We start from the raw sequence: 12,589 nt of genomic DNA, 5'->3' as shown, positions 1-12,589 counted from the left end.
CCGTTGGCAATAAATTACCTTGACTTGGAAGAGTTTGTGTTGGATAGCCATAGCCAGCTAGGTAACATAGCATCCCTCTCTGCTTGAGCCAAGTGTTTGAGTAGGCTAAACTATCTAGCTGCATTTGCTAGCTAAGTAAGTGAAAGTGAAAAAATATATATATAGCTAGCTCACTCTCTCTCTTTCTTTTTTTCATTTTTGAAGAAGTGAATATGTTAAAAACTGTTCAACTATTGTCTTTCTCTTTCAGTCAACTTCTCACCACATTTTAATGCACTTCCTTATCACACACTGATTTTTTATCCACAACAAGTCTGTTTGGCAACAGATTTTAATGCAAATATTCAAAAATATGCATTAAAACAATATGTGCATTTTCCCACTAGAGATGTTTCCATCAAATGGAAGTCTGTGCGTGATGTTGTGCACATAATAAACATAACTTTTGTGCTAAATTCCTATGTACCGAATAAAAAATACAAGTTAAATGGGTTTCCATCATATTTTCAACTCTACTGATAGTTTTATCACAAAATAAATGGTGTTATATAGGGAATGTGCCCACTCTGGTATTGGAACCTGCGCTCTAGCCAACAGCTCGCAACGGGTACATGATGCATACATGATGAGATTATTATGGATAAAAGAGCAAGATAATTTTTATTTGTCAAAGGGCAGCCAAGCATCGATCATCATATCACCAGAATAAGACCTACAATTTTATATTGAAAATAATGGGCATTAATATATCATTGGTCCCCCCTTTTCTGCTAAAAAAAGCCTCCACTCTTCTGGGAAGGCTTTTCACTAGATGTTGGAACGTTGCTGCAGGGACTTGCTTCCATTCAGCCCCAAGAGCGTTAGTGAGGTCGGGCACTGTTGTTGGGCGATTAGGCCTGGCTCAAAGTCGCCTTCCAATTCATCCCAAAATATGTCAAATCAAATCAAATCAAATGTATTTGTCACATGGTTAGCAGATGTTAATGCGAGTGTAGTGAAATGCTTGTGCTTCTAGTTCCGACAATGCAGTAATAATACTACCTTATACACAAGTGTAAAGGGATAAAGAATATGTACATAAAGATATATGAATGAGTGATGGTACAGAACGGCATAGGCAAGATGCAGTAGATGGTATCGAGTACAGTATATACATATGAGATGAGTAATGTAGGGTATGTAAACAAAGTGGCATAGTTTAAAGTGGCTAGTGATACATGGATTACATAAAGATGCAGTAGACGATATAGAGTACAGTATATACATATACATATGAGATGAGTAATGTAGGGTATGTAAACATTATATTAAGTAGCATTGTTTAAAGTGGCTAGTGATATATTTTCCATCAATTTCCATCAATTCCAATTATTAAAGTGGCTGGAGTTGAGTCAGTGTGTTGGCAGCAGCCACTCAATGTTAGTGGTGGCTGTTTAACAGTCTGATGGCCTTGAGATAGAAGCTGTTTTTCGGTCTCTCGGTCCCTGCTTTGAAGCACCTGTACTGACCTCGCCTTCTGGATGATAGCGGGGTGAACAGGCAGTGGCTCGGGTGGTTGTTGTCCTTGATGATCTTTATGGCCTTCCTGTGACATCGGGTGGTGTAGGTGTCCTGGAGGGCAGGTAGTTTGCCCCCGGTGATGCATTGTGCAGACCTCACTACCCTCTGGAGTGCCTTACGGTTGTGGGCGGAGCAGTTGCCGTACCGGGCGGTGATACAGGCTGACAGGATGCTCTCGATTGTGCATCTGTAGAAGTTTGTGAGTGCTTTTGGTGACAAGCCAAATTTCTTCAGCCTCCGGAGGTTGAAGAGGCGCTGCTGCGCCTTCTTCACGATGCTGTCTGTGTTGGTGGACCAATTCAGTTTGTCTGTGATGTGTACACCGATGGAACTTAAAACTTACTACCCTCTCCACTACTGTCCCGTCGATGTGGATAGGGGGGTGCTCCCTCTGCTGTTTCCTGAAGTCCACAATCATCTCCTTAGTTTTGTTGACGTTGAGTGTGAGGTTATTTTCCTGACACCACACTCCGAAGGCCCTCCCCTCCTCCCTGTAGGCCGTCTCGTCGTTGTTGGTAATCAAGCCTACCACTGTAGTGTCGTCCGCAAACTTGATGATTGAGTTGGAGACGTGCATGGCCACGCAGTCGTGGGTGAACAGGGAGTACAGGAGAGGGCTCAGATGTTCAATGGGGTTGAGGTCAGGGCTCTGTGGAGTCCAGTCAAGATCTTCCACACTCCTCTCGACAAAACATTTCTTTGTTTCAAATATTTTTTGTTAAACACACACAAGAATGGTGTATAGGTAAACAAGACAGGTATACAATTCTTATCTAAACATAAAAGAGCATACAGGAACAACAAGACCCAGGTGGCAGGGCCAACCCATGCTGCCCAAAGGTAGATTAAAATATTACAATTGAGAGTGAGTTAATAAGTACAAATTCACAGCGCCGACTCGTCCAAGTAGGAGAGGAAAGGCTGCCAGATTTGATCAAATGTTGATAATTTATTGTTCAGAATATATATAATTCTTTCTAAGTGTACAGTGTTTGCCAATTCACTAAGCCATAATTTGGTAGAGGGTGCTTCCCTCCTTTTCCAAAACAACAAGATTCGTTTTTTTTTGACGAAATGAGACCGTACGAGATTAGTTGTTTTTGGGGGTTGGTTAATCCGTTTAGGGACTCAGATACTCCCAGGATTATCAGAAGCGGGTCTGGATCTATTGAAGTCTCCAAAACTTCAGAGAGGATCCTAAAAATTCCACACCAATAACCATGCAAGTTAGAGCATAGGGCAAAGCAGTGGAGTAGTGTACCCTGCGTAGCCTGACATTTATCACATGTAGGGGATGTGTCAGGAAATATCCTATGCAGTTTAGTTTTGGAATAGTGTAATCTTTGTAATACCTTGAATTGTATGAGACGATGTCTGGAATTAATGGAGCATGTGTGGATATGGGGCGGCAGCGTAGCCTAGTGGTTAGAGCGTTGGACTAGTAACCGGAAGGTTGCGAGTTCAAACCCCTGAGCTGACAAGGTACAAATCTGTCGTTCTGCCCCTGAACAGGCAGTTAACCCACTGTTCCTAGGCCGTCATTGAAAATAAGAATATGTTCTTAACTGACTTGCCTGGTTAAATAAAGGTAAAAAAATATATAAAAAAAATTTAAAAAAATACTCCAAGCTCTCTTCCCAGTCTGCCACTGAGATGTCAGTTGGGAGGTGTTTTCCCGTAGTTCTTTTGTAGGTATCCTCCCAAAACATTTTGTATGGACCTCACTTTGTGCATGGGGGCCATGCTGAGGTGTGATAACAGATTGAAAAGCATCATATCAGTTTATCTGAGGTGGGGCATATTTTATGTCTAGAATGTCATGTGTAAGGTATCTGAAAAAAATTACTTCTGGGAGATTTCCATTGTCTTCACTGAAAAATGATTTATTCTTCCTCCAGTCTTTACAGTTAGCACTATGCATTTGGGCAGGTAGCATTCCCCTGGCATCTTCCAAACCCAGATTCATCCATTGGACTGCCAGATTGCTCGGCCATGCCGGATGCCCCCTCTTTAAGGAATACCTAGGATCCTTCTCACCCCCCTGATTTAGATGCACTATTGTAAAGTGACTGTTCTACTGGATGTCATAAGGTGAATGCACCAATTTGTAAGTCACTCTGGATAAGAGCGTCTGCTAAATGACTTAAATGTAAATGTAATGTAAACCCATTTCATGAAGCTCCCAAACAAACAGTTAACGTGCTGAAGTTGCTTCCAGAGGCAGTTTGGAACTTGGTAGTGAGAGTTGCAACCGAGGACAGACCAATTTTACACGCTTCATGCTTCAGCACTCAGCGTTCCTGTTCTGTGAGCTTGGGTAGCCTACCACTTCCCTACTGAGCTGTTGTTGCCCCTGCACATTTCCACTTCACAATAACACCACATACAGCTGACAATGGCAGCTCTAGCAGGGCAGAAATTTGACTAACTGACATGTTGGAAACAGTGATGCCACTTTGAAAGTCACTGAGCTCTTCAGTAAGGCCATTCTACTGCCAGTGTTTGTCTATGGAGATTGCATGGCTGTGTGCTCTATTTTATTTACCTGTCAGCAACTTGTGTTTCTGAAATAGCCGAATACACGAATTTGAAGGGCTGTCCACATACTTTTGCCCATGTAGTGTAAGTTATTATAGTAGTAGTGGGAGGACCACAAACCATATCATCCCGTGATTCCAAGTTTACTTGGATATGATGGTTATTATATCAATATTTGCGCATAAAGACGTTTTCACCGCCATTTCTCGCATAATTAAAATCCCACCATGTTTTACAAACAAATAATCTGTTGGCATTTATACAATTGTACCTAAACTTCCTGTTTCCATCACAGCTGTCGTGAATTGTTTTTATATGGTATGACTACTCGCTATGTGGACGGAAATGTGGTTACAGGTGGGAAAATACGCATATTTTCTACATGCGAATTTGTGACTATTTACATGAAAGTCTGTCGCCAACTAGAAACCCAGCTCGTGATTAAACAGTGTAATTGCTCTTACTATTCCCACCACGTTTAGAGCAGGTGTGGGAGTTTCCCATGTCCCAGAGACAAGTACAATATAGAGTTTACTAAAGCACAGTTGGCATCATTTTCACGCTTCAACCACTAAGAGTTAAACGATCACTCTAAAGGTAGGGTATTTAGAAAAACATTTTAAAAAGATAGAAAATAGTCATACAATTCATTCATTTCAGGTATTTAATGGTAGGCTAATCTCATTTTTGTTTTCATTTTGTCTCAGAATCATGGAGTTGACATTGGCCGATGCTCTGCCGAGGTAGGATATCTCTGAATTCATTCCTGAGGGATACTGTATTTTTGGTTTGCATGTATTTGTTAGCCTTAAACCTATTTCCAATTTGCATGCTGATGTATAGGCTGCAGTTTGCACCAGCGTCGATATAAAAATAGCTTGTTTATCTGAGTTGGAAGAGGAAGATGAGATTTAAGGCTAACACCTTTAGTGTTTTTTCTGTGCAGCTGTTATTCGGAGAGGATGGAGTTTGATGCGGAATGCTGCCTGTCTGGTGCGAAAGTAAGACATTTAGCTACACATTGTATAAAAAAGAATGGCAAGCGCTACAAGGATTAGGGTACACTAGTTGTAGAACATCAAAAACGTAGGTTGAGTCAGTGTGCTCATACATAAAGAGGACCAATAAGGCACTATGATATTAAATTGCCTTAAAAGTGGTGGCATGTTAAATAGAACAGTCTTTAAAATCTATTTGAACTTTTAAAACTGAGTGATACCTGGGGCAACTCCAGAAATATAAATAAATAAATATATATATTTCTTGACAGAATTTATAAATGTTTTGCTACTTGTAATCATTCTGATTACTTGTATGTGTGTAGGGTGGACCAGAGATGGAGCTGCACAAGGGCCTGACCTTTGACCTGGAGGTTCTCCAGCAGCATCAGGTAGGCATGAGACAGGTGGCTCACCTGGTGATGGTGCTGCACAGGATGAAACACACCTTTCAGAAGTCCGACTCCACACACACTCCGCTGGGCATGGAGTGCACCGACGACCAGCTTTCCAGCATCATCATGGACAACCTGTTGGAAGTTACATAGGCTGCCATGTCGTACAGTCACCAATAGACGATCTATACTATTTGATTAGACTGTCCTCTAGACTGATTTTCTGTTTCTTTAGGCCCAGATCACTGTTAACGATTCAGTGAATGAATGGTCCCTGTCCCATGTTCCCCCCCACCGCTCTTTCTCTCCATCTCCCCCTTCCACTCCTCTGTGTAGAGTGTGTGATGGAGCGGGTCCTGGAGCCAGAGGGAGTGGTGGATAAACAGGCTGAGGGGACCTTCAAGCGACTGGACAGCCCCCAGCAGTGTACTCTGTGTGACAGTTACCAGAAGAGCCTGGTGCACAACCCTGAAACCATGGTGCTACGTGCCGTGGCACTGCGGGGCGGCATCGACCACCAGAGAGGTAGGCTAACTGCCAAACTACACTGCAAGCACAGTGCAAGCCTTCCGTAAGCGTAGTTTTTGGCAGCCTTTACCAATTTTGGTAACATCACAGTTGAGTGTTAAAATTGTGAAAATGGCCTTTAACTCTCTCTTTCTCTCTCTCTCAGCAAGGTTCAACCTCTCCATGTATAATATTAATATGAAGAACTCCCACACTATCCAGGCCCAGCCGGTTACCTTGAGGATTGCCAGTAGCGACTTCAACTTGTCCTGCTCCAAGCAGACAGACAGCACAGCTCCCATCCTACAGTTGGAGGTGTGTCTCTCACTCTCACAAACACACACATACACACTTACCTCTACATACTCAATTCACCTCTCATCATCCTAATCATTTCTCCTGCCCTCCCATTCTCTCTTTCTCAGCGGAGTTCTGACGACCAGTTGAGGACCATCAGCGCTCAGGGAGACACAGCCTGCTTCCTTTTCTACATGACAACCAAAGGCCGAGTCGGCCAAGTACCCCGGCTGGTTCATCAGCACCTCACTGGAGCAACGCCGGCTCGTAGCGATGTGTCAGAAAGAGGACCTCAGAAAGCTCACCAACTTCTATGTCAACAACTAAACACGCAACACACACCCAGTCCCAAGAGTGTATATACCAAGTACAGCCAGAGAGGGAGAGATCAGACAGATGGATACTGTAGAGGTGTTGAATTGATAGACCCTTCTACCACCACACTCTTCGGCTGTCCCCATAGGAGAACCCTTTTTTGGTTCCAGGTAGAACCCTCTGTGGAAAGGGTTCTACATGGAACCCAAAGGTATTCTACCAGGAACCACAATTGTTCTACTTTGAACCAAAATGGGTTATTCAAAGGGTTCTCCTATGGGGACAGTTGAATAACCCTTTTAGGTTCTAGATAGTGCCTTTTTTTCTGTGCACCAATGTCTTTTGAAAGTGGTTTGGTTGTAGTGAGTGTGTGATGTGACCAGCAGGTGGTGCTGTGTGTTCATTCTCTCTGCAGTGTTGAGTTGTGGCTCAGTAGCCCCAGCTCTCTTTCAGGGACGGCCCAGTTACTACTGATCACGCTGTTGGCTACAGACAGGATCAAGAGACCTTTGCAAAGTTTTCGTCACAGACCGTAAATGCTCAGTATAAAAAAAAGTAACTTAATATTGAATTCTTTATCTTATGGTTTCAGTACCACCAGCTAAGTACAGTAGAGTAGAATCATTAATTGTCCTCCAAGCAGGACAGTTCTCATTTGTTTTTATGTAGTCAACTTTCTGTACTATTGGGTAATATCTAGTTATGGGAAAATGTTTTTTAATGTGTCTGTTTGTGCTCTGACTGAATGATCTGCTTCGTATCAGTGAAGAGGAGAATTACAACATATTTAGTTTCATTTCCTCTAAGAAAGTTCATTATTTTTCCTTGTCTAACATTGCAAATGTAATTTTTATTTGGAGTATTATCCACTGTGAAATTGTGACATCAATGCTATTTTCTTTATTTTCTATAAGAAAGTCAGTCAGTCAGTCAGTTATCCCTTTTCTACTATTATTATTTATTTAAAAAGCTAAGCTAATATATTACATAACAGCTAGCGTCAACTAATATGTAATACACAATGTTATTTGTCTTTTTAAAGCAATACTAAAAAAAACATTTTCAAAGAGTATATGATGTATTTTGCCACATGATGGAAGTAAAGTTAAAAAATGGTATTACATTTCAATGCATTTGGATGTTTTAGTGGAGATGTGAGGAGCAGAACAGACAATAACAGGAGGATGGACGATCTACCTCAAACACATATCTACAAGCGGTAGTGACTTCTGAGTTGACTTCTGTCAATATTCCGTCGGAAATAGGCTTAGTGTAGTGCTCTGCAACGACTCTTGCCACACACACACACACACACACACACACACACACACACACACACACACACACACACACACACACACACACACACACACACACACACACAGCGTGAATCAGGGCTCTGGAGCTCTGTGTCCATCAAACCCATAAACCTAGAATCTTGCATGGCGGGATGAAATGGACCCAGCCAACCAGAGGAGGAAGAGGCCTCCTCATTGGTCGTCAGTATGCTGGTTTGCATAGTGATATCTCTGTACGCCATGTGGTTGGTTCCCGCCATGTGTGGCGATGTTGGCTCCTATGCTGTAGCTGTACATAATGTATGTGGAGACGTAGAGAGATGCAGGTTGTGGGGTGATATGCGGTTTTGGCTCTAGGAGGGTAAAAATAGGACAGATTCATATCAGGGGTGGAGAGAGGATTCTAAAGTGCAGACCCCCACCCCAATAAATGCTGCTAGCTTATATGAGTTCGCTATTAATGGAATTATATTCTATTGTGATCTGTAAGCAAGTCAAATACTGTACTGCTCTTTGAAAATACATTGAAATGTTTGGTCTTGCTTCAGGTATTTTGGTTTTGTAGTTTTCTTCCTGCTTTTGGGGACCCTTGAAAACTCACCGAAGACCGATAGAGGTCGCCCTGCCCCCTCGTTCCAGCCATCTACATGTTAATGTTTCAATAGGTTTATATAGGTTCTATATATTCATTGCTTGTGTGTTGAGTGTGTATTTGCACTGTATTAGCTTGTGCATCATTTGACCTTGAAAATGTACAGTCACCAATGCACTCCTCATCCCTCTTAAGGCTAGTGATGATCAGAGGGAGAGAGACATGCTGTGTAACCATTAGAAACTGAACACACAGAGAGATATTGTGTTACCATTAGAAACTGAACACAGATAGATGCTGTGTTACCATTAGAAACTGAACACAGAGAGATATTGTGTTACCATTAGAAATTGAACACAGAGAGATACTGTGTTACCATTAGAAACAGAACAGAGAGATGCTGTGTTACCATTAGAAACAGAACAGGGAGATGCTGTGTTACCATTAGAAACAGAACAGAGAGATGCTGTGTTACCATTAGAAACTGAACACAGAGAGATATTGTGTTACCATTAGAAATTGAACACAGAGAGATACTGTGTTACCATTAGAAACAGAACAGAGAGATGCTGTGTTACCATTAGAAACAGAACAGAGAGATGCTGTGTTACCATTAGAAACAGAACAGAGAGATGCTGTGTTACCATTAGAAACTGAACAGAGAGAGATGCTGTGTTATTAGAAACTGAACACAGAGAGAGATGCTGTGTTATCATTAGAAACTGAACACAGAGATATACTGTGTTACCATTAGAAACAGAACAGAGAGATGCTGTGTTACCATTAGTAACTGAACACAGAGAGATACTGTGTTACCATTAGTAACTGAACACAGAGAGATACTGTGTTACCATTAGTAACTGAACAGAGAGATGCTGTGTTACCATTAGTAACTGAACACAGAGCGATACTGTGTTACCATTAGTAACTGAACAGAGAGATGCTGTGTTACCATTAGAAACAGAACAGAGAGATGCTGTGTTACCATTAGAAACAGAACAGAGAGATGCTGTGTTACCATTAGTAACTGAACAGAGAGCGATACTGTGTTACCATTAGAAACTAAACAGAGAGCGATACTGTGTTACCATTAGAAACTGAACAGAGAGAGATGCTGTGTTACCATTAGAAACTGAACACAGAGAGAGATGCTGTGTTACCATTAGAAACTAAACACAGAGAGAGATGCTGTGTTACCATTAGAAACTGAACACAGAGAGAGATGCTGTGTTACCATTAGAAACTGAACACAGAGAGAGATGTTGTGTTACCATTAGAAACTGAACACAGAGAGAGATGCTGTGTTACCATTAGAAACTGAACACAGAGAGAGATGCTGTGTTACCATTAGAAACTGAACACAGAGACAGATGCTGTGTTACCATTAGAAACTAAACACAGAGAGAGATGTTGTGTTACCATTAGAAACTGAACACAGAGAGAGATGCTGTGTTACCATTAGAAACTGAACACAGAGAGAGATGCTGTGTTACCATTAGAAACTAAACACAGAGAGAGATGTTGTGTTACCATTAGAAACTGAACACAGAGAGAGATGCTGTGTTACCATTAGAAACTAAACACAGAGAGAGATGCTGTGTTACCATTAGAAACTAAACACAGAGAGAGATGCTGTGTTACCATTAGAAACTGAACACAGAGAGAGATGCTGTGTTACCATTAGAAACTAAACACAGAGAGAGATGTTGTGTTACCATTAGAAACAGAACACAGAGAGAGATGCTGTGTTACCATTAGAAACTAAACACAGAGAGAGATGCTGTGTTACCATTAGAAACTGAACACAGAGAGAGATGCTGTGTTACCATTAGAAACTAAACACAGAGAGAGATGTTGTGTTACCATTAGAAACTGAACACAGAGAGAGATGCTGTGTTACCATTAGAAACTAAACACAGAGAGAGATGCTGTGTTACCATTAGAAACTGAACACAGAGAGAGATGCTGTGTTACCATTAGAAACTAAACACAGAGACAGATGCTGTGTTACCATTAGAAACTAAACACAGAGAGAGATGCTGTGTTACCATTAGAAACTAAACACAGAGAGATGCTGTGTTACCATTAGAAACTAAACACAGAGAGAGATGTTGTGTTACCATTAGAAACTGAACACAGAGAGAGATGCTGTGTTACCATTAGAAACTGAACACAGAGAGAGATGCTGTGTTACCATTAGAAACTGAACACAGAGAGAGATGCTGTGTTACCATTAGAAACCTGAACAGAGAGAGAGATGTTGTGTTACCATTAGAAACTAAACACAGAGAGATGCTGTGTTACCATTAGAAACTAAACACAGAGAGAGATGCTGTGTTACCATTAGAAACTGAACACAGAGAGAGATGCTGTGTTACCATTAGAAACTAAACACAGAGAGATGTTGTGTTACCATTAGAAACAGAACACAGAGACAGATGCTGTGTTACCATTAGAAACTAAACACAGAGAGAGATGTTGTTTACCATTAGAAACTGAACACAGAGAGAGATGCTGTGTTACCATTAGAAACTGAACACAGAGAGAGATGCTGTGTTACCATTAGAAACTAAACACAGAGAGATGTTGTGTTACCATTAGAAACTGAACACAGAGAGAGATGCTGTGTTACCATTAGAAACTAAACACAGAGAGATGCTGTGTTACCATTAGAAACTAAACACAGAGAGAGATGCTGTGTTACCATTAGAAACTGAACACAGAGAGAGATGCTGTGTTACCATTAGAAACTAAACACAGAGAGAGATGTTGTGTTACCATTAGAAACAGAACACAGAGAGAGATGCTGTGTTACCATTAGAAACTAAACACAGAGAGAGATGTTGTGTTACCATTAGAAACTGAACACAGAGAGAGATGCTGTGTTACCATTAGAAACTAAACACGGAGAGAGATGTTGTGTTACCATTAGAAACTGAACAGAGAGAGATGCTGTGTTACCATTAGAAACTAAACACAGAGAGAGATGCTGTGTTACCATTAGAAACTGAACACAGAAAGAGATGCTGTGTTACCATTAGAAACTAAACACAGAGACAGATGCTGTGTTACCATTAGAAACTAAACACAGAGAGAGATGCTGTGTTACCATTAGAAACTAAACACAGAGAGAGATGCTGTGTTACCATTAGAAACTAAACACAGAGAGAGATGTTGTGTTACCATTAGAAACTGAACACAGAGAGAGATGCTGTGTTACCATTAGAAACTGAACACAGAGAGAGATGCTGTGTTACCATTAGAAACTGAACACAGAGAGAGATGCTGTGTTACCATTAGTACCTGAACAGAGAGAGAGATGTTGTGTTACCATTAGAAACTAAACACAGAGAGAGATGCTGTGTTACCATTAGAAACTAAACACAGAGAGAGATGCTGTGTTACCATTAGAAACTGAACACAGAGAGAGATGCTGTGTTACCATTAGAAACTAAACACAGAGAGAGATGCTGTGTTACCATTAGAAACTGAACACAGAGAGAGATACTGTGTTACCATTAGAAACTAAACACAGAGAGAGATGTTGTGTTACCATTAGAAACTGAACACAGAGAGAGATGCTGTGTTACCATTAGAAACTAAACACAGAGAGAGATGCTGTGTTACCATTAGAAACTGAACACAGAGAGAGATGCTGTGTTACCATTAGAAACTAAACACAGAGACAGATGCTGTGTTACCATTAGAAACTAAACACAGAGAGATGCTGTGTTACCATTAGAAACTAAACACAGAGAGAGATGCTGTGTTACCATTAGAAACTAAACACAGAGAGAGATGTTGTGTTACCATTAGAAACTGAACACAGAGAGAGATGCTGTGTTACCATTAGAAACTGAACACAGAGAGAGATGCTGTGTTACCATTAGAAACTGAACACAGAGAGAGATGCTGTGTTACCATTAGAAACTAAACACAGAGAGAGATGTTGTGTTACCATTAGAAACTAAACACAGAGAGAGATGCTGTGTTACCATTAGAAACTAAACACAGAGAGAGATGTTGTGTTACCATTAGAAACTGAACACAGAGAGAGATGCTGTGTTACCATTAGAAACTAAACACAGA

General features: G+C 41.1%; 1 protein-coding gene across 1 annotated transcript; it reads left to right on the top strand.

The window, feature by feature from the left end:
• The first annotated feature begins 3,619 nt into the window (after positions 1–3,619).
• Positions 3,620–8,416, top strand: il1b (interleukin 1, beta). Its single transcript, XM_035762089.2, has 7 exons — positions 3,620–4,695; positions 4,806–4,841; positions 5,045–5,099; positions 5,423–5,635; positions 5,830–6,016; positions 6,165–6,313; positions 6,424–8,416. The coding sequence occupies exons 2-7, from the start codon at positions 4,810–4,812 to the stop codon at positions 6,898–6,900; spliced, it is 1,113 nt and encodes a 370-aa protein (XP_035617982.1). The 5' UTR covers positions 3,620–4,695; positions 4,806–4,809; the 3' UTR covers positions 6,901–8,416.
• The last annotated feature ends 4,173 nt before the right edge of the window (positions 8,417–12,589 follow it).

Source organism: Oncorhynchus keta, chromosome 9, assembly GCF_023373465.1.
Source record: "Oncorhynchus keta strain PuntledgeMale-10-30-2019 chromosome 9, Oket_V2, whole genome shotgun sequence".
Classification (NCBI taxonomy): Eukaryota; Metazoa; Chordata; class Actinopteri; order Salmoniformes; family Salmonidae; genus Oncorhynchus; species Oncorhynchus keta.
Note: the sequence above shows the minus strand (reverse complement) of the source record. Positions and strands in the feature narration are given on the sequence as shown.